Source organism: Syngnathus leptorhynchus, chromosome 9, assembly GCF_054491065.1.
Source record: "Syngnathus leptorhynchus isolate UIUO chromosome 9, UIUO_Slep, whole genome shotgun sequence".
Lineage (NCBI taxonomy): Eukaryota > Metazoa > Chordata > Actinopteri > Syngnathiformes > Syngnathidae > Syngnathus > Syngnathus leptorhynchus.
In genome coordinates this window covers 12539004-12562184 of record NC_141203.1, presented here as the reverse complement: position 1 = coordinate 12562184, position 23181 = coordinate 12539004, and the positions used below count along the sequence as shown (strand labels likewise).

At 46.1% G+C, this 23181-nt stretch overlaps 5 protein-coding genes across 8 annotated transcripts in view; 2 read left to right on the top strand and 3 right to left on the bottom strand.

Moving 5' to 3' along the window:
• The first annotated feature begins 3008 nt into the window (after positions 1-3008).
• eef1akmt1 (EEF1A lysine methyltransferase 1) lies at positions 3009-4891 on the top strand. Its single transcript, XM_085919980.1, has 4 exons — positions 3009-3269; positions 3374-3456; positions 3570-3862; positions 4294-4891. The coding sequence occupies exons 1-4, from the start codon at positions 3117-3119 to the stop codon at positions 4425-4427; spliced, it is 663 nt and encodes a 220-aa protein (XP_085776106.1). The 5' UTR covers positions 3009-3116; the 3' UTR covers positions 4428-4891.
• Positions 4000-9677, bottom strand: LOC147051316 (intraflagellar transport protein 88 homolog). 3 transcript variants are annotated; one of them, XM_085919971.1, is made up of 25 exons: positions 9352-9449; positions 9197-9268; positions 9045-9104; positions 8904-8957; positions 8701-8767; positions 8557-8626; positions 8400-8490; positions 8206-8310; positions 8027-8129; positions 7540-7886; positions 7382-7452; positions 7195-7281; positions 6986-7085; positions 6829-6915; positions 6463-6649; positions 6287-6395; positions 6038-6188; positions 5863-5978; positions 5541-5593; positions 5399-5464; positions 5215-5321; positions 5044-5113; positions 4835-4930; positions 4589-4750; positions 4000-4452 (listed from the first exon to the last, which is right to left on the bottom strand). In XM_085919971.1, the coding sequence occupies exons 1-24, from the start codon at positions 9430-9432 to the stop codon at positions 4626-4628; spliced, it is 2475 nt and encodes an 824-aa protein (XP_085776097.1). In that variant the 5' UTR covers positions 9433-9449; the 3' UTR covers positions 4000-4452; positions 4589-4625. The 3 variants fall into 3 exon arrangements, with proteins under 3 accessions (XP_085776097.1, XP_085776096.1, XP_085776098.1); XM_085919970.1 differs by having other exon boundaries at positions 4000-4750; positions 9352-9668; XM_085919972.1 differs by lacking the exons at positions 4000-4452; positions 4589-4750 and having other exon boundaries at positions 4845-5321; positions 9352-9677.
• Positions 9678-9837: 160 nt separating this feature from the next.
• il17d (interleukin 17d) lies at positions 9838-10657 on the bottom strand. Its single transcript, XM_085919981.1, has 2 exons — positions 10325-10657; positions 9838-10239 (listed from the first exon to the last, which is right to left on the bottom strand). Exons 1-2 carry the CDS (start codon positions 10645-10647, stop codon positions 9924-9926), a joined length of 639 nt encoding a protein of 212 aa, XP_085776107.1. The 5' UTR covers positions 10648-10657; the 3' UTR covers positions 9838-9923.
• A 528-nt stretch (positions 10658-11185) lies between these two features.
• Positions 11186-19839, bottom strand: ift88 (intraflagellar transport 88 homolog). The gene is made up of 26 exons (XM_085919973.1): positions 19826-19839; positions 19123-19230; positions 17617-17721; positions 17449-17511; positions 17208-17267; positions 16934-16987; positions 16777-16840; positions 16614-16683; positions 16450-16540; positions 16261-16365; positions 15995-16097; positions 15486-15832; positions 15294-15364; positions 15135-15221; positions 14914-15013; positions 14502-14588; positions 14231-14417; positions 14044-14152; positions 13758-13908; positions 13583-13698; positions 13458-13510; positions 13284-13349; positions 13095-13204; positions 12098-12161; positions 11396-11506; positions 11186-11334 (listed from the first exon to the last, which is right to left on the bottom strand). Exons 3-26 carry the CDS (start codon positions 17695-17697, stop codon positions 11213-11215), a joined length of 2472 nt encoding a protein of 823 aa, XP_085776099.1. The 5' UTR covers positions 17698-17721; positions 19123-19230; positions 19826-19839; the 3' UTR covers positions 11186-11212.
• Positions 17878-23181, top strand: part of cryl1 (crystallin, lambda 1) — a 7036-nt gene continuing 1732 nt past the window's right edge. Inside the window, exons 1-8 of one of the 2 annotated variants that reach the window (XM_085919976.1) lie at positions 17878-18170; positions 18295-18419; positions 18535-18642; positions 19383-19509; positions 19790-19951; positions 20063-20158; positions 20245-20343; positions 23008-23116. In XM_085919976.1, coding sequence (XP_085776102.1) covers positions 18394-18419; positions 18535-18642; positions 19383-19509; positions 19790-19951; positions 20063-20158; positions 20245-20343; positions 23008-23116 — 727 coding nt within the window. In that variant the 5' untranslated portion in view covers positions 17878-18170; positions 18295-18393. Of the gene's footprint in view, positions 18420-18534; positions 18643-19382; positions 19510-19789; positions 19952-20062; positions 20159-20244; positions 20344-23007; positions 23117-23181 lie in introns of both variants that reach the window. The other variant, XM_085919977.1, reaches the window with a different exon arrangement.

Below are 23181 nucleotides of genomic sequence, written 5' to 3'. Positions count from 1 at the left end.
ATGAAGTGGCCTGTTATTAGGTACACACCCACCCTCACCCCCACTTTCTGATTGGCTGTTGGATCCGTGACGTCACACGGACACTCTATTAGGTACACCGCCATTTTCAGGTGTACCTAATCACAGGCCACTTCATTAGGGAAAAATCATGGTCAAAATTTAAATGAAAGTGAAAAGTGCCACACCCAAACAACCCCCCACTTTCTGATTGGCTGTTGGATCCGTGACGTCACTCGGACACTCCATTAGGTACACCGCCATTTTTGGGTGTACCTAATAACAGGCCACTTTATTAGGGAAAAATCATGGTCAAAATTTAAATGAAAGTGAAAAGTGCCACACCCAAACAACCCCCCACTTTCTGATTGGCTGTTGGATCCGTGACGTCACTCGGACACTCCATTAGGTACACCGCCATTTTTGGGTGTACCTAATAACAGGCCACTTTATTAGGGAAAAATCATGGTCAAAATTTAAATGAAAGTGAAAAGTGCCACACCCAAACAACCCCCCACTTTCTGATTGGCTGTTGGATCCGTGACGTCACTCGGACACTCCATTAGGTACACCGCCATTTTTGGGTGTACCTAATAACAGGCCACTTTATTAGGGAAAAATCATGGTCAAAATTTAAATGAAAGTGAAAAGTGCCACACCCAAACAACCCCCCACTTTCTGATTGGCTGTTGGATCCGTGACGTCACTCGGACACTCTATTAGGTACACCGCCATTTTCAGGTGTACCTAATCACAGGCCACTTCATTAGGGAAAAATCATGGTCAAAATTTAAATGAAAGTGAAAAGTGCCACACCCAAACAACCCCCCACTTTCTGATTGGCTGTTGGATCCGTGACGTCACTCGGACACTCCATTAGGTACACCACCATTTTTGGGTGTACCTAATAACAGGCCACTTTATTAGGGAAAAATCATGGTCAAAATTTAAATGAAAGTGAAAAGTGCCACACCCAAACAACCCCCCACTTTCTGATTGGCTGTTGGATCCGTGACGTCACTCGGACACTCTATTAGGTACACCGCCATTTTCAGGTGTACCTAATCACAGGCCACTTCATTAGGGAAAAATCATGGTCAAAATTTAAATGAAAGTGAAAAGTGCCACACCCAAACAACCCCCCACTTTCTGATTGGCTGTTGGATCCGTGACGTCACTTGGACACTCCATTAGGTACACCGCCATTTTTGGGTGTACCTAATAACAGGCCACTTTATTAGGGAAAAATCATGGTCAAAATTTAAATGAAAGTGAAAAGTGCCACACCCAAACAACCCCCCACTTTCTGATTGGCTGTTGGATCCGTGACGTCACTCGGACACTCTATTAGGTACACCGCCATTTTCAGGTGTACCTAATCACAGGCCACTTCATTAGGGAAAAATCATGGTCAAAATTTAAATGAAAGTGAAAAGTGCCACACCCAAACAACCCCCCACTTTCTGATTGGCTGGTTGATCTGTGACGTCACACGGACACAGGTGTACCTAATCACTTCATTAGGGAAAAAGTTTAAGTGAAAAGTGCCACACCCGCCCTCACCCCCACTTTCTGATTGGCTGTTGGATCCGTGACGTCACTTGGACACTCCATTAGGTACACCGCCATTTTCAGGTGTACCTAATCACAGGCCACTTCATTAGGGAAAAATTATGGTCAAAATTTAAATGAAAGTGAAAAGTGCCACACCCAAACAACCCCCCACTTTCTGATTGGCTGTTGGATCCGTGACGTCACTCGGACACTCCATTAGGTACACCGCCATTTTTGGGTGTACCTAATAACAGGCCACTTTATTAGGGAAAAATCATGGTCAAAATTTAAATGAAAGTGAAAAGTGCCACACCCAAACAACCCCCCACTTTCTGATTGGCTGGTTGATCTGTGACGTCACACGGACACAGGTGTACCTAATCACTTCATTAGGGAAAAAGTTTAAGTGAAAAGTGCCACACCCGCCCTCACCCCTACTTTCTGATTGGCTGTTGGATTCGTGACGTCACTCGGACACTCTATTAGGTACACCGCCATTTTCAGGTGTACCTAATCACAGGCCACTTCATTAGGGAAATATCATGGTCAAAATTTAAATGAAAGTGAAAAGTGCCACACCCAAACAACCCCCCACTTTCTGATTGGCTGGTTGATCTGTGACGTCACACGGACACAGGTGTACCTAATCACTTCATTAGGGAAAAAGTTTAAGTGAAAAGTGCCACACCCGCCCTCACCCCCACTTTCTGATTGGCTGGTTGATCTGTGACGTCACTCGGACACTCCATTAGGTACACCGCCATTTTCAGATGTACCTCATAATTACCTAATAAAGTGGCCTGTTATTAGGTACACCTCATGGACCCTTAACACTACACGAGGTAAAACAAATAAATGAATAAATAGATAAGTGAAAGTAAGAAAGTGTCGTCAAGTTCCAGCTCTGTGAAGATTTATTTACATTTTACACAAAGCCATGTGTGAGATTCGAACTCGGTTCTCCTGCACTCAAGGCAAAAGTTATAACTACAAGATCATCTCTGGATCTTAATGCACCACTGCAGTTTTCTTTCAAGAACAGTTGACCCATATACATTTTTTAATTCTAAATTTTCATGACTGTGGCCGAATGGTATAAGGACTGGTACTCAGTCGACTAGGGTGACCGACCAAGATTCGAACCCGAGTTTCCTGAACTCAAGGCAAAAGCGTGTGCCAGTCGGCCACTTCAGGCACAGTTTTGCAAACTCACTTTGTACTTTGGTGTCAATTGACTTTTGCCAAAGTGGATACAATAACATTCATCTCAGAACAGGCTCGGGTCGAGTGGTTAACGCCATTGCTTCTGATCATTTGGAAACATGGTTCGCGACCACCCGACCTTATCTGCGGCTTGCGCTTTGCCATTTTTCTCGCTTTCGCTTAAGCTTTTTTGCTTGTTAATGACGTCATCAACAAATATATTTAAGACGTCACAAACGCGGAAGAAGATCGGATGGGGCGGGCCGACACCCCCACGCGCTCGCACACTCGATGGGAACGTGCGAGGGAGGCTAGCATATGCCAGTTCCAAAACAGCCGGGCTTCCTTCTCACTCTTTTAAAATGAGCGACAGCGACGATGACATTCCCACGCTGTCGGCTCATACTCTGGCGGCTCTGCGGGAGTTTTACGAAGAGTCCCGAAGCGAGAACTCCCGCGACGATCCTTCCACAGCTGCGGACCACTTTAGCGTGGGAGCCTTAAGCGAAGACTGGGTAAGTACCTTGCAACAAAACACCTGATTGCGTTACGTACAGATTCTGGTTACGCGGTCATCGTAATAGGCAAAGGGTGAATGCTACCTTTGTTGTGTTTGTAGAGGATGAGTCAATTCTGGTACACTGACGACACAGCTACACGATTAGCTGAGGAGCTTCTACTCCAAGCTGGAGGAGGAGGAAGGTAAACAAAATCAATGCACGCGCATTTGATGCAAGCACGACGTTAACATTTCTCATGTTCAAATACAGTAGAGTGCTTGCAATGTTTCAGTACACCTCTGAATTGTTCGGCAGGATCGCGTGCGTGAGCGCCCCCAGCGTTTACCAGAAGCTCAAGCAGCTATGCGGCCCCGACGGTGGTCCCGCGGCCATGGCGGTCCTGGAGTACGATCGCCGCTTTGCCATCTATGGCGACGACTTCATCTTCTACGACTACAATCATCCGCTGGCATTTGCAGAGCGCGGCGTGGCGCCTGGTAGCTTCGACGTAGTCTTGGCCGACCCGCCCTACCTCTCGGAGGAGTGTCTCACCAAAGTTGCTCAGACTGTCAAGTACCTCACGAAAGGAAAAGTGCTGCTTTGCACAGGTCAGAGACACATTTAAAAAAAAAAAAAAAAAAAAAAAAAAAAACAAACAAAAAAACCATGTATAGCACAACTTTGATTTATTTGAAAATTGTAACCCTAACCCGAAATTTGTTGTTAAATTAATTGAAAGAAAGAATACAGGAACACATCATTTATTAAATACAAAAGAATATTTGACATAAAAGAAGTTGGACTCATGTTGACTCAGGCAGGAATCAAACCAGTGAGGGCCTCCCAAGTAGTTGATTTGTGCATTAAACATTGCGCCTTGCTGAAAATGGAATGTGTTACCATTGGAAATTAAAGGGGATTTTCTTTGAATGTAAAATCATGTGGAAGGAGGAAAAAGAACAGCCCAGGTGGCATAAATGTGTGGAGTATGTTGACGTTGGAATGGTGTAAAACAGATGTATAAATGTTTGTTGTTCAGGAGCCATCATGGAGAATCTGGCCAAGGATCTTCTGGACGTGAAAGTGTGTCACTTCCTACCTCAGCACGAGCGCAACTTGTCCAACGACTTCCGGTGTTTCGTCAACTACCCGTCGCCGCTGCTGTCCCGCTGATTGGCGGGAAGGGCCCACCCAGTAGCTGAATGGACAGAGTGAAGTGTTCAAATCACATGACCACACGTCAAATGGAGACAAGGACACTCGTGGCAAAAATGTCAGAACGTTTCTACGGGTTAGTGTTTATCAACACTGGATGTATACTATGTATTACATACCATTTTGAAAGCCCAACAAACATAATGATGTGGTTTTCTAATCTGGGAGTAGCTCGTCTCCCACGTCTTCTCCGGCAAAGACGTCGTCTTCCACCCGCTTCTTGACTCCTCCGGTCCTGGGCTGGTTGGCAAGGGGGCCCAATGGGTCCGCATAGGACACATCTATGCAAACACAAAATGGCCCCTGTGTTTAGGACATGCTAGCGGTCAGCATTGATGGTATTCGATTGGCCCTCCGTCACACACCCAATTCTTTGGGGCTGCCGCTAGTCTCAAAAGGCTCGCCGGAAGCGGGAAGTGACATCACAGGTGCAACCCCACGTTCGCCTTTGGGAACACTATCTGAAACAAATGTGGGAGAAAGGGGCAAAACGTTGATTTAAATCTGCCGGCCAGTTAATTGGCTAGTGGTGATATTCTTAAAGTTTGCGAGTATTGTCGTAGCGATGACTGACCAGTAGTCGTGGCATCTGTACCGTCTGTTCTTCTAGTTCTTGTACTTCCTTCTCGGTCCGCTTTGGCCCTCTGGGGAAAGATGGCCGGCCGGCCGTCAGACAGTGCGGACAATTGTGATCAAAATGTGTTAGGTGACGTTCTCTGGCTAAAATGGACAATTGTGTGCAAACCTGCTCTCTGAGCTCCCTCATTTTCTCCACCTTCTTGAGTTTGCTGGTGTAATCGTGGACTTCCTTGAGGCCCATGTCCTGGCACAGCCGCACCAGGAAGCGGAGACCTCCGTGCGAAAACCAAAATTCAAATAAATTATTCGTTGTACTCGTGGGTGGTTGAAATTAGCAAAAGTCAGCTTACATTGCAAATCTTCGGAGAACTTGCGGTGTATTTCCTTGCAGGTTTCGAGAGCTTTCTGACTGTTTCCTGCAAGCAAAAGCCAATGTTGAGTGTTGGTGTGATGCAAAAGTGATGTTGAGATGCTGTAGGTTTCCTTTCTGACCGCTTCTCCTCTGACAGCTGGCCACCATCAGCTGCCACCGCACCTCACTTGGTCTGGAGGAACACAGCAATTTCTTTCATTTCTTCTTTCAAAAAAGATTAAAATTGGATTTAAAATGATCTGTTTATTTTTATAATACTGTAATTAACAAGGAAAGAGCATGCAATTCCTTCAGGTATTTCATACTTTAAATGCAGGGTTTGATTTTTTATTTTTTCCCAAATCAATTTTTTTATTTTACACTTTCACTTGGTTTTGGGCTTTAATGATCAACATTTTACATTTCTATGTTCAAGATTTTTTACTTCAGAATTGGACTTACTGCATGAGGATGGCTCTTTCAAAGTAGTGAATGGCCTTCTCGTAGAGCTGCGTCTGCACGTAGTAGGCCGCCAGCCACTCGATCACCTCCATGTTGCAGGGGAACAGCCTGAAGGACTGCCAAAGAAGTGACATCATCATCTTGGTCGTCAGCATAATGAAGATGCCGTCAGTACCTCGCAGTAGTAATGCAAGGCCTGCGACTTGTCCCCCTCCTGGTCGTGTAGATCGCCCAGCTTGGCCAGAGCCTTGGGGTCGTTGGGGACCACGCTGATCACCTGCATCAGCCACTCCACCGCCTGGTGGGGGTCCTCCAGGAGCTCATAGCTGATGCAGTTAAAGAGGGAACCAAAAAAAAGCCCACACGGACCAAAACCAAGGCCAAAAAATCCCAATGTTTTTTTATTTCCTGCATTGGAGGATACGTGTCAGCCAGCTGATACATGACCTCAGCGCTGTCCCTGAGGATGGCGTGAAGCTTCAAGAAGCAGTCCAGCGCATCCTCCAGACGATTCAGCTTCTTGTACGTGAGACCTTGGGAAAGGAGACAAAAAAATGCCTTTTGCTCTGAAACAAGGAGGTGTTCCTTTTCGGAGGTTACCCAGGTTCCGGAGGGCCTCGGTGCAGGAGGAGTCGTTCCTCAGCGCCTCTTTGAAGAACTCTGCCGCCTTGGCGTAGTCCTGCTTGACAAACTCCGTGTTGCCTTTGCATACGAAGGCTCCCGGGTTGTAGCGATCCGCATTTATAGCCAGGTCGGCGTAGTGCTCGGCCTGCTTGTAGTCCTTCTCCTGCCATGACCGTACGCAACACCACTTTTGGAACGTTTGACTTTGTGAAACGACAGATACATTGCTAACATGTATTTCTAAATGTAGCATCTCCGTACTCGTACTTTGCATGACATACTGCGTGTGACAGTAATCTGGATACGATCTGGACTGTAATCTCAGCTCCAGAGAAGCCGTACCAGGATGAAGAGGCTGGAGAGGTTGTTGGCTGCGGCGCTTTTGACTCTGCTGTCCTGCTTGGCAACTTCCTTCAGGATTTTCATAGCCTACAACAAAAGCCCCACGTCAGGCTGCGTGGCTTTTCTAAATGTAGCGTGCCTTCAAGGTGCGCCTGACCTGGTCAAATTGCATCTGTCTGAAGAAGGTCATGGCCTTTTTCAACTGGAGGTCATTGGCTAGCTCCGCATAAGGGGAGTTCTTCACCGAGTCGACGCACCTTTCACACAAAAAGACCATCAAATAGCCTCAAGGCATATGTGGATCGGACTTTAACAGAAAAAAACAAAAAAAAAACACTGTGCCAAATATCAAAAAGAAAAACAAACCAGTCAAATCCAGCTGCAAAAGAAGCCTCGATGGCCGGAGCGATGAGCTTGGCGGAGGTCATCACGTAGTTGTCGGCGCGAGCTTTCCTGTGGGAGGGATGGAAAATATTCATACGCAATTTATGGTTTGCATTTAAAGGCAATGTGGTCAAATATAACGTGTTGGAAAGTGTGAAGACATTATTACAAGTCTCTCTCCATTTCGTGCAGCTTGTCGTTCTTGATGACTTCCAACAACATGTTGGATTTGATGTCGTCCTGAAACACATCACAGTGTTTACGCGCATCTTGAAACCTGTTTCATGTTCTCAGTCAAAGAATGACACTCGAGAGCATTTTCCTCACTGTAGCAGCGATGTACTTGTCTTCGTGCTGCACGCAGAGTGGGACGGCGAGGAGCTTATGGAAGGCGTTCCTCATGCCTTCGGCATCACGGATGGCATAGTAGCAGAGGACCAGGTTGTAGGCGGTCCTGACGTTGGCGCTCTTGCTCATGATATGCTCGAAGGACGCCACGGCGTCCGAGTACTTGCCCAGCAGCACGAAGACGGTGCCGATGTTCTGCATGATCTTGATCCTCATCTCTTTGTAGTCATCCGAGATGTGGTCCAGCGCCATGCGGTACAGCTTGATGGCCTTGGGGTAGTTCTTCTGCTTCACCCAGATGTTGGCCATGTTCACTTTCAAACGCCCTGAGTGCGCAACAGAGGCAAAACAAGAACGTGAAAAGAGTCAAGTATGGTCTCTCTTGGAATTTAACAGGAAGTCAGCCATTTCTATCTTAAGCAGACATATTGGGCCACAATTCTAACAGTGATAACGTTTGGCTCACCTGCGTTAGCAAACATTTTGTCCTTAATGATGACTTGGTAGCTGTTCAGGGCCTCTGGGTACATCTCATTATTTTCATACTGGTTAGCCAGGTTGAGCAGAACCTGAGAGACGAGAGAGACAACAACACGCGTCAACAGGCAACCATGACACACGGGGCCCGATTGTTGCCGCACTCACAGCGTAGGTGAGATCCACATTGATTTCTTCTGCGTTTCCAGACTGTTCCCTTTGTCTCCCCAGCGCTCTCTCCTTCCTCCCGGCCTCTCTGGCCTTCTCCAGAGCCTGTCCACGTGCGACACACAAAATAATTCTCGAGAAGTTAACCATCGGTCACTACGGTGACTGCTGGGCCCCTTGGAGAAGAATCCAACCAGTTGCGAGTTGCCCATGCTTTGCGCCATGCAGCTCTCTGTAATCAAGTCGTTCACGTTCTTCTCCAAGAGCTTGATCTTCTCCTCCGGCCTAAGACCACAACAATGATGACACAAGTCAGACCATCACGGCTAACACAGTAGCTAGTCCACTCACGTGTCATCTTTCTTTTCTTCCAGTGGGGGTGCAGGGCCTCTACACTGGCCCAGAGGATCAAAGTTTGAACCTAAAACGACAAACTGGCTACTTACATCTCTATTTGATCGCACAGTACTATCGAATCATTATTCGTTAACTCACATGATCGTGTAGGAGAGGATGAATAACCTGCAGCACTTATTGCAGACATGGGGCGAGCTGCTCCACTCTGTGGATATCAAAGATAAGGTTCAATGGTTTGAAGAAGCGATATCTGCATTTTCCACCATGGCGTGCCTCTAGACTCTGTTTTGAGTCCCAGCTGTGAGTGTGTGTGTGTGTTTTGTATAAAGAACATGACTTACCTGCACGGCTGCCGTCATTGGTCGACTTACTGATGACGGCATGGGAGTACGACACTATCGAGAAAAACAAGTACTCATTATTATAGCAACATGGTCTGTCACAAATCACGACATAATTAACGACACAAACATTGTACTTACTCCTGAGGAAGACGTTAAAGGGCGCCCCACTGTGGTGGAGTCAGCAAGTTGTCCGTTGATCTGAATGGAAATTAGGTGGAGAGTGCTTCACTACACATCAAGTAAAACTACTACTAACCATAATAATAATAACAATAATAAATAATACAGACTGGTTGTAAATGTATTCTTTTGCCCTGATTGCTCTTGATTGAGTCTTGGAAGCTGGCATCGTTTTCCAACTCCTGTAAAAATGAAAAATAGTCCATCAGGTACACTTATTATTAGAGTCATTATGAAAAAAATGAATAAATAAAAATGATCTCACCTTGCAGTCAAAAAGTGGATTATAGTCGTTGTATCCCGAATAGAGGTCGTCCTCCTTGACACTCAAATGCCGATTGTTCATTTGTCTCTCTTTTAGGTGATTTGAATGAAGCCGACAACGGTGTTCTGAGCCATTAACACTAATATAATAATGGTCAATCAGAGGAAGCATGTCCGTCTTTATGATGTCATCAGTTTGCAGTTCCTGTGATGTCACATGAGCCTCAGTGATGCAAGCGGCCACCGTATGTGTACTGCGTGTCTCATCAAATCAGGAGGCAAGTGAACACGTGAATGCCAAAGTGAAAATATGCGCCGTCCGGTAATGTGGATAGTACAGCTTGTCCACATGGAGGTGCTACAGGACTATTTGAGATTGACATTAAAGTGGAGGATGAACCCTACCAAAACTACAGCTTAAAACCTTCTTAATAAATTATTGAGTTCATGAATTCAGAATGGACAAATCTTTAGAAACTGACTCATTTAATTGGCTCCTTTGTTAAGACATACAGAACATTTGATTATTTACATAAAATCTACCTAATGTAACAAGTAGAAGATGACTTATCTTCATCCCCATGAGCGTGCAGCTTTGGTCTTTGCCGTCTTCAAAGAGTCCAGAGTTCGGGTGGCGTTCTGGAGGGCCCGGTCCTTCTCCAGCAGGGGGACGCAGGTGCATCCCACCGCGATGGACACGTACACCTCAGAGTACGAGTGACGGCCTCCGACGCAAGAACCAGACCTCCTGAGGATCACGGAGGGCGCGTAGACAGGAGTGCTCCGATAGTGCCGGCTCTCCTGACGCTGAGGTCCGGTCAAGCAACCTTTACACAGGCAGTACGCTTCCGGAATGTGACGGGGGTATCGGCTCGGGTCATACGAGATCCTCAAAAGTTATCGCACATTGAAAGCAACAGTCACACATCATCACACGTACATAATATTAAGATAACAAGTGTAGCAATAGTCACCTGTAGGCCCAGGGAGACACGCTGAGCAGGTTGACCGGGAGTTTGCTCTTGCTCTCCGCCGACCACGAACGCGCGGAGGCGGCGTTGGGGCAGCTCAGGTTGACCCTGTCTCGGGGCTCCAGTTGCAGGGCGTGGTGGAATGCGCTCAGCACGCCGACCGAGAGCCGGCCGAACATCTGCTCCAGGATCTCCTCCGGTAGGTCCAGACACGAGCGAGTCCGAGTTGCCTTCTTCTTCACACGGCCGCCCGCGGCGGCGGCGGCGACCGCAAAGAGCAGCAGAGCGACCGCCGAAAGGAGCAGGACACGGAGTCCGGGGGTCATGACGACGAGCTTTGCGGTGTCTCGACTCCAACGACTTAAGTAGGAACAGATGGTCTCATCGCACCCTCGGTGCCTAAACTTGGCTCTCTGAATTCAATGAGGGCTTCTGTCTTCTGTCCACGCAGCAGAGCGCCGTTAGTTCAACAAACATTTCGCGTGGAGTGGGAGGGGCAGCAGTTGTGCGCGGCTCCCAGCCAATAACTGTGCCTACACACATAATGACTTAAAAGCACTATGGTGATTGTGGATGATCGTATTTCATGCGATTTTACACCCACATACCACGTCATTGGGTACACCATGTGCTGGGTGGGTTCCAATAAGAATTGTTTTAGAACATAAGCCTTTGCACACAATATTGGGAAATATTGCTAATCTATTCCGTGGTTCCTTGCATGCCTTAAATAATCAAATAAAAATGAAATGCCCCCCCCCTCCCAATAAATAAAACTGTTTTCAATAAGAAAATAATCTATATTATTTATATCATCAACTATAATAATAGATTTATCAATTAATTATTGATTATGAGCTGAAAGTGGAGTATTTAAAATATGTGACAAAGCTACTCAGGGAGCAACTCATCTTCAAGGTCGTCATCAGCAAAGTCGTCATCATCCGGCCGCAGCTTGGCCCCCGTCTTGGGTCGCTCCATCGGGGGCCCTAGCGGGTCCACATAGGAGGCATCTACGCATGGACAGTTTATCATTAGCCACGTGGTCTTAGGTCATAGGTGGCGTCTCCTCACCGAGTTGTTTGGGGCTGCTGCTCTCGTAAGGGTCGCCGGAAGCAGGGAGTGACATCACCTGGGCGCCCAGACGCTCGCCTTTGTTGCCGTTGCTGCTGCTGCGGCCGCTGTCTGCAATGCGTGCGCAGAATTACGGCCAACGGGAGCAAATAAAGTGTTTTCATGGCAAACTATGACTTTTTGATGGCCTCAAAGTTTCAAACTGATGACACAAAGCCTCAGAATGAGAACTCCTACTTGGCAGAAGAAAAAAGCTATTTCTCAAGTGAAACTTGAGAACGGTGATAAGGAAGTTAGACTGTGTACTATTAAAGTTATTTCCGTACTTCTTAAACAGGAGGCGAACTTTGTAAAAAGTCAAATTACTTTAAAAGGCAAGAGGGAGAATGAAGAGTGCATTTTTTTTCTTCTCACGGAATTCTTAGCACATATCTACTCCAAGTGCTGCAGACTTTGCAGAAAAGAGGGAAAACTCACATATACATTCAAGGTTTCTCACATTTGGATTTCTGTCCAGAAAGTCAACAAAAAAGCAGCGTTCACATGTGATCAAGGTGTGTTCGGGTGCATGGGAAAAGTCAGCCATGGGGCGTATTAATCCGAGATGAGCCGTCATGGCATCCATTGTCGGGAGGTTTGACTTGATGTTGACTTTGTGAGATGGATAGTGTTTAAAAAAAAAAAAAAAAAAACGGGACTCACCAGCACTTCCGCCACTTCCGTCTTTCCGACCTCGGGCACTCCCCTCTCGCGCCGACTTCACCCTCTGAAGGAAGAAGAGACGACAAATTTGCGTCAACGCTTGGAGTATTACATCTATGGAAGGCTTAAATTGTCCAAATTGTTACGTTCAAGGTTAAAGACAAAATATAATTTTGAGTTTTCAACAAAGCCCAACTCTCTTCGGTGCGCACGCAGCCCGAAAAGTTAAGCTGCAAAATCAAGTTTCATCACATTGATCAGGCCAAGCCAACACGATAAGTCATTGGAGCCATGACGACACTTTTGGAACACAACGCAGCGCACTCATTCAAAGCTTTACTGACAATGTTGGAAGGCCACTCGATTTGTTTTGAATGCCAAACGCTTTGCTGGACCGGTCTCAAACGGTGGATACGCAGGGGAATTTGGGGATGGGTGAGGTAGCTTTCTGGCTCCTCCGCAGTTGTCGTGCAGACCATTGAGTGAGCTCATTGGAGAGCAGCTGGTTGTGATTTGACAGTCCCTCAAGTCGTACCCGCCGCTCGCTGCTGGCTGCGCACATGTGCTCAGGGCTGCAACGTGTGCTTCTGTGAGACCCTTGCAGAGGTCCTTAAAAGGACTTTGGTCCTCATAGCCTTTCTCGACAGACCCAGACCTATTGTTAGATTATTTCTAACCTGAGCAACTTGCGTTAGCCAAGGGACATGTCTTGGGAAATGTTTTAAGGAGGAGCCTGTTGGATGTTTAGTGTCATGAAACTTCTGCTCTCCAAAGAATGACGAAAAAGAAACAGCCAGATGTTCCTGATCTCCATTGTGGAGCCGCACTGAACGTCTTACTTGGCCATCAGACACACAAAAGAAGGACATGTGTTTTGAATCAGGAAGGGCGGGAACGGGTACAGTATGATATATAGATAACATTCTTGTATCTAATATTTTGTCTATAACGGCTCAAGAGACGCGCTTCGCTGACTCTTGCCCTCCGTTTTAAATACCTGCTCTCTGAGCTCTTTCATCTTCTCGGCTTTCTTCAGCTTGCTGGTGTAGTCGTCGACCTCCTGCAGCAGGCCCATGTCCTGACTCAGCCTCAGCAGGAAGCGCAGACCTGGACACACACGCATACAGGTCGTTCTTCTCCATATTGAGTAGCAGCCATGTTTGAAAATAGCAGGATGTTGAATTACATTCCACGTTTTCAGGGAACTTGCGATGGATTTCTTTGTATGTGTCCAGAGCTCTCTGGTAATTTCCTGGAAACAAAAACAACAACAAAGGTGTTATTCGAACGTCATTGAATACACGCAACAGCTTTAGGGACAAAATGAGTAAATGATGATGACAAGGCGGGCAGCCCTCACCACTTCTCCTGTAGCAGCTGGCCACCATGAGTTGCCACCTCACTTCGGTCGGCCTGAGGAACACAACAACGTTGAAATTGTGCGGAACGGAGGCAGGCGTACGTCCCGCCGCCTTGTTGACTCACTGCACAAGGATAGCTCGGTCAAAGTAGTGAATGGCCTTCTCGTAGAGCTGCGTCTGCACGTAGTAGGCCGCCAGCCACTCGATCACCTCCATGTTGCAGGGGAACAGCCTGAAGGACTGCCAAAGAAGTGACATCATCATCTTGGTCGTCAGCATAATGAAGATGCCGTCAGTACCTCGCAGTAGTAATGCAAGGCCTGCGACTTGTCTCCTTCCAGGTCGTGTAGATCGCCCAGCTTAGCCAGAGCCTTGGGGTCGTTGGGGACCACGCTTATCACCTGCATCAGCCACTCCACCGCCTGGTGGGGGTCCTCCAGGAGCTCGTAGCTGATGCAGTTAAAGAGGAAACAAAAAAAAAAGCCCACACGAACCAAAACCAAGGCGATGTTTGTCTGTAATGTGTTAATGTCTAAAAAAAAAAGATGCCAATGCTTTTTTTTTTTTTCCTGCGCTGGAGGATACGTGTCAGCCAGCTGATACATGACCTCGGCGCTGTCCCTGAGGATGGCGTGAAGCTTCAAGAAGCAGTCCAGCGCGTCCTCCAGACGATTCAGCTTCTTGTATGTGAGACCTTGTGAAAAGAGACAAAAAATGCATTTTGCTCTGCTCTTTGCAGAGGAACAAGGAGGTGTTCCTTTTCGGAGGTTACCCAGGTTCCGGAGGGCCTCGGTGCAGGAGGAGTCGTTCCTCAGCGCCTCTTTGAAGAACTCTGCCGCCTTGGCGTAGTCCTGCTTGACAAACTCCGTGTTGCCTTTGTTGACCAGAGCGCCGGGGTTGTAGCGGTCAGCAATCATGGCCAGGTCGGCGTAGCGCTCGGCCTGTTCGTAGTCTTTCTCCTGCAACGTAACCCCACGCAGATTTATTTTTCCTCAATATTGAAAAACTCCTCTGACAAGTCTAAAAAAACAAAACAGACGTACCAAAAAGAAGAGAGCAGACAGGTTGGTGGAGGCAGCGCTTTTCACTCTGCTGTCCTTCTTCTCAAACGTCTTTAGTATGGCCACTGCCTGTTGAACGCAGCCAAAAGATGTCAGGGTGCAAAAAGTCAAGCTCGTTTTGACGTGAATTGTACATATTTCGTAGTCAGCATTACATTCGGGCAAAACGACAGAATCCAAGTGCAATGAAGGAAGCAGAAGGCACACGTACCTCGGCCTTAGGCATGCAGATGAGCGTGGGGAGGAGCAGGGGGCCAAAAGACAGAAAGAATGGAGTCAGTGAGAATGAGCAGGAAGCTGTTGCAAAGATGAAAACAGAAGCAAAACCAGGGAGACAAACATGGATTGCCTCACACGGCACAGGAGTGGCCAACTTGCTGTTTTTCCCTCTCACCTGGTTGAAGTCCTTCTGCCTGAGGTAGGTGATGGCTTTGTTGATCTCCAAGTCGTTGGCCAGCTCCACGTACTGAGAGCTCTTCACCATCTCCACACACCTCCACATTAACAGGAAAGTTTACTAGTCTAACGCTGAACTTGATGCAATCATCTTTATGCAAGCCACAAAATAAACGTAATTGAACATTTTGGCTTGAAGTAAATAGACACAAGACAAACCAGTCAAATCCAGCGGCAAAGGAGGACTCGATGGCCGGAGCGATGAGCTTGGCGGCCGTCATCACGTACTTCTCAGCACGAGCTTTCCTGTGCCGGACGATCAATGTGTGATTCATAAATACCAACCCGCTTAATCAATGTGCCGCTTGCTTTTCTTACAGGTCTCTCTCCATTTGGTGTAGCTTGTCATTCTTGATGGCCTCCATCAACATGTTAGAGCTGATGTCATCCTGAAAGGCAGGACAGAAATGAACACAGCGAATTAAATCTTTTTGGGGTATTTAGCGACAACAATTAGGACTCATTGGTGGGCAATCAAACACACACACACATGCATAGTGTTTCCCTCACCGTAGCTGCGATGTACTTGTCTTCGTGCTGCACGCGGAGGGGGACGGCGAGGAGCTTGTGGAAGGCGTTCCTCATGCCGTCGGCGTCGCGGATGGCGTAGTAGCAGAGGACCAGGTTGTAGGCGGTCCTGACGTTGGCGCTCTTGCTCATGATATGCTCGAAGGACGCCACGGCGTCCGAGTACTGGCCCAGCAGCACGAAGACGGTGCCGATGTTCTGCATGATCTTGATCCTCATCTCTTTGTAGTCATCCGAGATGTGGTCCAGCGCCATGCGGTACAGCTTGATGGCCTTGGGGTAGTTCTTCTGCTTCACCCAGATGTTGGCCATGTTCACTTTCAGACGCCCTGAGCGCGCAACAGAGGCAAAACGAGAACGTGAAAAGAGTTAGGTACGGCTAGCCTACAAAGTCTCTCTTGGAATTTAACAGGAAGTCAGCCATTTTGATCTCAAGCAGACATATTGGTCCACAATTCTAACAATGATAGAAACCATAAAATTCGGCTCACCTGCGTTAGCGAACATCTTGTTCTTGACAATGACTTGGTAGCTGCTCAGGGCTTCTGGGTACATGTCATTGTTTTCATACTGGTTAGCCAGGTTGAGCAGAACCTGACAACAAAGATGTCAACATGTTCACATCTCTTTGCTGACACTAACTTGCCCAATTTGAAAATATGCACTTGGAGGACACTTGAGCTAAAGCACGTTAGGGCATGAATAAAGTAGGAAATGTGTAGCATTGAAATTATTGGCATCAAGTAGCGACACTCACAGCGTAGGTGAGATCGATGTTGATTTGTTCTGCACTGTCAGACTGCTCCCTCTGTCTCACTAAAACTCGCTCCTTCCTCTCGGCCTCTTTGGCCTTCTCAAGAGCCTGTAAAACACACACGATGATAACTAAGAGCTCGGCCGAATGAATGCGACATTTATTTATTTTTTAATGAAAGGGTATCCTGACCAGTTGCGAGTTGCCCATGCTTTGGGCCATGCAGCTCTCAGTGATCAATTCATTCACTTTCTTCTCCAAGAGTTTAATTTTCTCCTCGGGCCTAAGAAAACAATAACAACAAAAAACAAATCGCACGTAGGTTGTTTTTAATAACAGTTAAACGTTCGACTCACAAATCCTCTTTCTTTTCCTCCAGTGCGGGCGCAGAGCCTCTAGATTGGCCAAGCGGGTCAAAAGCTGACCCTGAGCATGAAAATGGAATACAGAAATCATTTTTTTCTGTATCAATACAAAGTTATTGGTCAATATTAGACAATATTCACTAAATAAACTCACCACGTGTTTGTGATGAGGTGAAACCAGCTGCTCTGACCGCTGACATGGGCCGAGATGCTCCATCCTGAAAGACGTGTACAATTTTTTTTAATGTAGTTGTTGATTCCATAAGAATATTTGCTGTAAAAAATGTATCAGTAAATAAAGTGAAAACTACCAGCACAGTTCCAGTCATGGGTCGACCGATTGAGGAGGTCATGGCCATCCGAGCCTTCAAAACAAAAATGACATCATACGATATCATCGGGATAATGACAGAAATAGCAATAAAAACAGGACTTTCTAGGAGATATTCAAAACACCTCAGATTTCTTGATTTCAAGTCAACAGGGATTTTCAGATATTGGCAATGATTTATGTGACTGCTTAGTTTCATACTTTAAAACACTCGTTAAAATCATGATCACTCAAATGTCTTCAGGTCTACTTACCCCAAAGGTTGAAGGTAAAGGGCGCCCTCCTGTGGCAGTACCAGGAACTTTAGCCGTCATCTGCACAGCAGAAGACAGTAAAAGAGCTTCGTGAGTAGGCTGACCGTAGAAAAAAACTTACACGTAGATAAAACATACATATTGAGATGGCCTTTTCCCGCTCAACTTACGTTGAACTGTGTGAAGTGGCACTTTTGCATAATAATGGCACAAACAATGTCGTTTACAGTATTGTACTCACCGGGGGTCGTCTTCCATGACTGGTTCTAACCGCCTCTTGGAAGCCCGCGTCATTATCCAGCTCCTTTAATGGTTAAAGTCATCGTTATTAAAATGAATTTACATTTTCGGGGATTCAATTCTTTAGCTAACTAGCCTACAAGCTAACAGGCTACGTCATGGCTCCAACCTCAGTGTCAAATGTTGGGTTGTAGTCGTTGTATCCCGAATAAATATCGTCTTCTTCGCCCGCCAGATGCACATTTTCCATTTTGGCCTCCAAAAGTTTGAAATGCTAGACGGTATGGGGAAAATTAAATCTAATTGACAAAAGGGGGTTTGTTGTCTATCCCAGAGTTCAACGGGGCACGAGTGGGGCTAATTTTTGTTTTACGAGACATGATTTGTCCTTCGAGCGTCAATCAGCTCAAACCTTCACGCTCATTGGTCGAGCTTCATTTGGCGTTGTTGCTATGATACAAGCGTGAGTGGCAAGACCACGCCAGACTTTTTAAGGATTATTTTCAGTCTTAAAGTAAAATTAAAAAACGTATGCGTGAAAATACTTATAAAGTCAGTGTGTAAAATACGAATATACTTAACAGCATTTTGCTGTCAATGCTCCCGGGTTTACATGCGCTGTGGATGGGACACTTTGGTTTGACCCAATTGGTCACTTTCGCAGTAAACATCACCGAGCCAATCATTGCCTAGCTTCACGCTTATTGGTCGGAAGAGTGATAGGTTTGTGCTTCATCGTTAAGTGTCAATTAATGTTGAAAATTTGAAAGTAATTCTTCTTGTGGTTTGAAATGATTTATTTTGTTCTAAAAAGTGGTGTTTTGAGCCTTTTGATTTGCCATAGCAGACATGTGTACAACGTGACATCAGAGTGGGCGGAGTGATAGATTTCACAAGGAGTCCTGCACATCTCTTTAAAAACATTAAATAAACAAGCGCTTCAGACATGAAGACAATTACCATCATTGGCAGGTAAGTGAAACTTCATCTTTCTGTAGTGCACAATGGTGGTCCTATGCATGAACTTATTTTTGGTCGCATAACTTGGATCCAATTTGAGTGTAGATTGTTTATGTGTATGTTACAGTGGACTGATCGGTCGGTCGTGGGCAATGGTGTTCGCGAGTGGAGGCTACAGTGTGAAAATCTACGACAACCAACCGGGACAGGCAGCCATCGCTCTGACTGAGATTAAGTTAGTAAGCAAAATACATTGCACGGTTTTGCCAACCTATGCAATATACGTCTCGCGAAACTTTAACTCAGTGACAATCTATACATATACAACACTGTAAAATCTTCCTTATTAACAACATAATCCAATCTATCCTAGCATATGATGAAAAGAAGTCTACAATGTTTTAATTTCGTGGTTTTTTTTTTTTAGGGGTTTTGTTTTCCCCCCTCTTAAGTGCAGAGGATGAATCAGTATTTTAACCAGTCTTTTCCCCCCTTTAGTGGTACAGGCACTTGTGTGAAAATTAAAAGTAAATTTCAACTTTTAACAACTGGGGGAAAATACAGCTTCTATTTGTTAGTCTGAATAGATGAATAATTAATGGATGCCAGAGGCTGGTGTTTTTTTTTTTCCCCCCAGGCGATACAATGCTTTCGTCACAATTTCTGTTTCCAACCCAAATGTAGGGAGCAAAAGTTAAAACAATGAGCCACCTACCCAACGACAGATACAAAGATCTTGTACTTTGTTGCTTGCAACCACTGCTTCTACTGAAGTACATTCTCCTCTCTGCTGCTGGTGGGATGAGTTAGTTTACCAAAGGTGCTGGAAAAACAGGAGTGGAACATTAACAAAACACACAGCCTGTGCAAAAACACACAGCGGCAGGCTGGCCTCACGTGATGGGCCGTTATGTTACTTTGTGGGGAAAAACAACGTGGCTGTACTAGTGGTGACTGGTGGGTTCAACTTGACAGGAAGCAGATGATGGAGCTACAGGAAGTGGGAATGCTGAGAGGGCAGCTGAGCGCCGCACAGCAGTTGGCCTTGCTCAGCAGTCATGACGACTTGCAGCAGGCTCTGCAGGGGGCCTTTTTTGTGCAGGTATTTGCCCATCATCTACTAGTTACTTATTCATAAACTGTCCTTCGAGCCGTGTGCCGACCACAGGCTTGTTCACGAGACAGACTCGAGCTGCAACTACTCAGTTACCAAATGAATCAATAACAATTACGATAACCTACCTTGTTTAATTTAATATTGCTCAAATTCTCAGAATTACTTTTGCGTTGAACTAAAATAAAATATTTGGAAAAATCAGCTTTAAATTTAAAAACCAATATTTTCTGACAGGTTAGAGATGTTTTGGTTTTGTTTTCCCTAGGAGTGCGTGTTTGAGAATCTGGAGGTGAAGCAGAACCTCTTCCGGGACTTGGAGCGTCTGGTGGGCGAAGACGTGATCCTGAGCAGCTCCACTTCCTATTTGGTGCCCAGCTCCGTCTTCTCGTCGGTGCAAAACCGAAGCCGCTGCCTCGTCTCTCATCCGGTTCGTAGCGCCAGACCAACAAAATAACAATTAGCATTTCTCCAGTTTAAGACCCATTGCGTAAGGTTTTCCTTGATACACAGTATTTACCTCCTAATTCAATGCGACAAGGTCAACCCGCCCTACTACGTCAAACTTGTGGAGTTGGTACCTCACCCGGACACGTTGGCAGCCACGGTGGACAAAACCCACGCCATGCTGACCGAGGTAAAAAGAGTTAAAAAAAATGGGAAAAGCATTTTTTAAAATTTCTTGTGACAGCATATCATACTCACTTGTTGTTTTGCAATCAGGTGGGTCAGGTGCCCGTCCGCCTGCGGAAAGAAATTGATGGCTTTGCCCTCAACAGAGTCCAGGCTGCCATCATTGTGGAGTCTTGGAGGCTTGTACAGGTCAGTCTGGTAAATTCTTAGCTGGATTTAGAAAAACATCTAGTCCGGGTGAAGAATTTATTAATTTATACATGGATGATGCATTAACAAATTAATAACAATAAATGGATTGTTAAAATGGCTCAATGGAACGGATGAGTGGGTCCTGTAATGACAGTTAAATTCGCAAGGGGGTGCCATTGAGTCATCTTAAAGCTTTTGATTGAATGTACGGGAGAGAAATGTGGTCCTCATGATGCACTTGCGAGTGAAGAAGCACTCCTGCATGAATGTGTGCGTGCCCAATCCCAATAAATGACGAGGCTCAAGAGTGTAATCTTTTTCCCAGTTGTTGAAAGTTTTTGTAACAGAGACCGCAAGTAGGAAGCATGTTGTCAGCGAGGAGACGTCAGCTTTAGCGGCCGATGACACTGGCCTTCATTTCAACACATTCCATGACAGTAATGCATTTCACACATGTTGCTCTCTTGACACTTCATGGTGCCTGACAACCACCAAAATACAGAACGAAAGGTCAGGGCGGCCTACTTTATCAAAAAAAAAAGAAAGTCCCACATGCATCGCAAAATGGTTCCTCGTGAGACATCACAAAGGATTCTCTCCAGTATTCAAAAGCAAGACATGCGTGAAGGGACATTTGTTCTCCACGTTTGTTACGGGTGCGTGGAAGAACAAGTCTGGAAAAAGTTTTGACGTTTCTTTCAATCACATGTCAGGAAAAGAAGCGCATAAGTGAAACGAAATGAAAATGAATCTGAAAGTGGATGACAGTTGTTAACTTTCTGAACACTGGAGTTGCAATCTTGTTTGTTTCCCTCAAGTGGATTTTTTTGCGTAAAGTGTTTTGTTGAGTCAAGTACGCTTTTCGGTCCTTTAAGATCTTAACGAGCGTGAAAAGAACACACTCCAGAGACTGGTAGCGGCGTCCACGATACCACGTACATAATACTAATGCTGATGGGTTGTTTTTTTTTTTAAATAATTGAGGTGGATGTATCATTAAATTGATCAATGGCACACAATTCACTTGGAAATTGATCACATTTTTTTTTTTTTTTTTTAATGAAGTGTTGCCAGCCAATAGCACGGTGTGAATAATTCATCGTCCAATAGCTCCTGACTCCCGGGTCACGATGGCCTCACTTCCAAGAAGTGAAGCCAGCGCTCGAGGAATGGCGGTCCGAACCTCTCACCTGACCTTAAACTGGCTCCAATATTGTTGTGTTCCTGAACTGGAATTTTGCACAGGTTCATTTTAGCGCACATTTCTTTTTGATCCAGCCGGCGTGAGGATGGCGTCCGCTCTGCACGCTATTGCGGAATTCCCGTGTAGGATCGCATGTGAGGGGCGTCTTCGCACGGGGCTGTGGAAGTTCAGGTTCCCTGCGAGGCTCCTGTTATGGGACTTAAGCCTCAGGCTTGCATTAAGTGGCAGCTGTTAAAAACGCCACTCTGATGTTAAAAGTGGACCACGTTGCCCGGGATGCACTCCGGCATCAGCTCCTCGTTTTTAAAAGTCTCCTTGTTGAAAAAATGGCTCATTTCCATGATTATTAAAACAAAGGCCAAACTTGCCTGACTGGAATGATCTTGTCTTCTTTGGTTATGGTGGTTGGGGTGGACCAACATGTTCACCTGGATTGTTAGGCCGCAGTCACCCTTGCAAAATGTAGGACAGAGGTTTAGTCGCTTGCCTGATTTGTGTGCGAGATGAAGACCGAATGGCTGCCGCGGGACAACCGTGTTAGGTGCACAATGTGTCAATCGACAAAATGCATGCAACAAAATGATCAAGCGTGCAATATAAGTGGAGAGAGAGCCCCTGGCTGACCTCTTGAGCATTTTGATGAATATGCGTGGCAGACTTCATGTCATTTGGCCTCACTGGTGGCAAGTGCAAATATTTTGAAAGTGTTTTTTTGGGCACCGGCAGCGTTTTGATGTGGCCGTCACTAAGGAACAAGTAACCCAAAACGAAAAGATCAAATGTGTGTCCTTGTTACACAACAGAGCCCCCCCCCAGTGAGAGCGACCCTATGCCCATCCGATTACACGGAGAGAGAGAGAAGGGGTCCTTGAGTCAAAGCCAGAGTTGGAAAGCAGAGCAGCTGAGAAAGCGGATGGTGATCATTGTGGAGGAAAAGGTTCCGCCCACCTGGCCACTTAGCTAAGATAACAGGCTCGTTGTTGAACCGTAGACTGGAACAAAGAGCGGCCTGTGAGGCCCCCCCGCCGACCCTCGCGCTCCCCCCCTACCCCACCCCGTCGACCCGATTTGCTCTCAGCTTTGATTTCCTACATCGTGACAAGCTCACCTGAACTGATCCGCACACCGGACGCCGCTTCATCCTTGCATGGCCGCTCTTGAAACCCTCAAACGCTCTTGACTTGATTCACCCTGAACACACAGATGGCATTAATGATTTCAACACTCTTTCTGTAAATCCTTGTCTCATGACGACAACATTCCTAGAAAATCACAATGTCCTTTAAATGGCTATTTTAGTTTTTAGAATAGGCCCTCTGGCTACTTGTGTGGTCCTTGGTGACCCCTGTCCTAAACCCTCATCCCACCACCCTGGATCATCATCTTGACATCAGTATTTTCAACATTGTGTACATTGGTGTGGTGCACAAGACTTAGTTGTCCATCTCCTTCCTCAGGATGGCATCATCTCCGTCCAGGACATCGACCTGGTGATGTCAGAGGGACTGGGAATGCGCTACGCCTTCATCGGGCCCATGGAAACCATTCACCTCAACGCACCTGAAGGTCAACCTGCACCCATTGACTTATTTTTATACAATTGATCTTTTACGATGAGTTCACCGTCACGA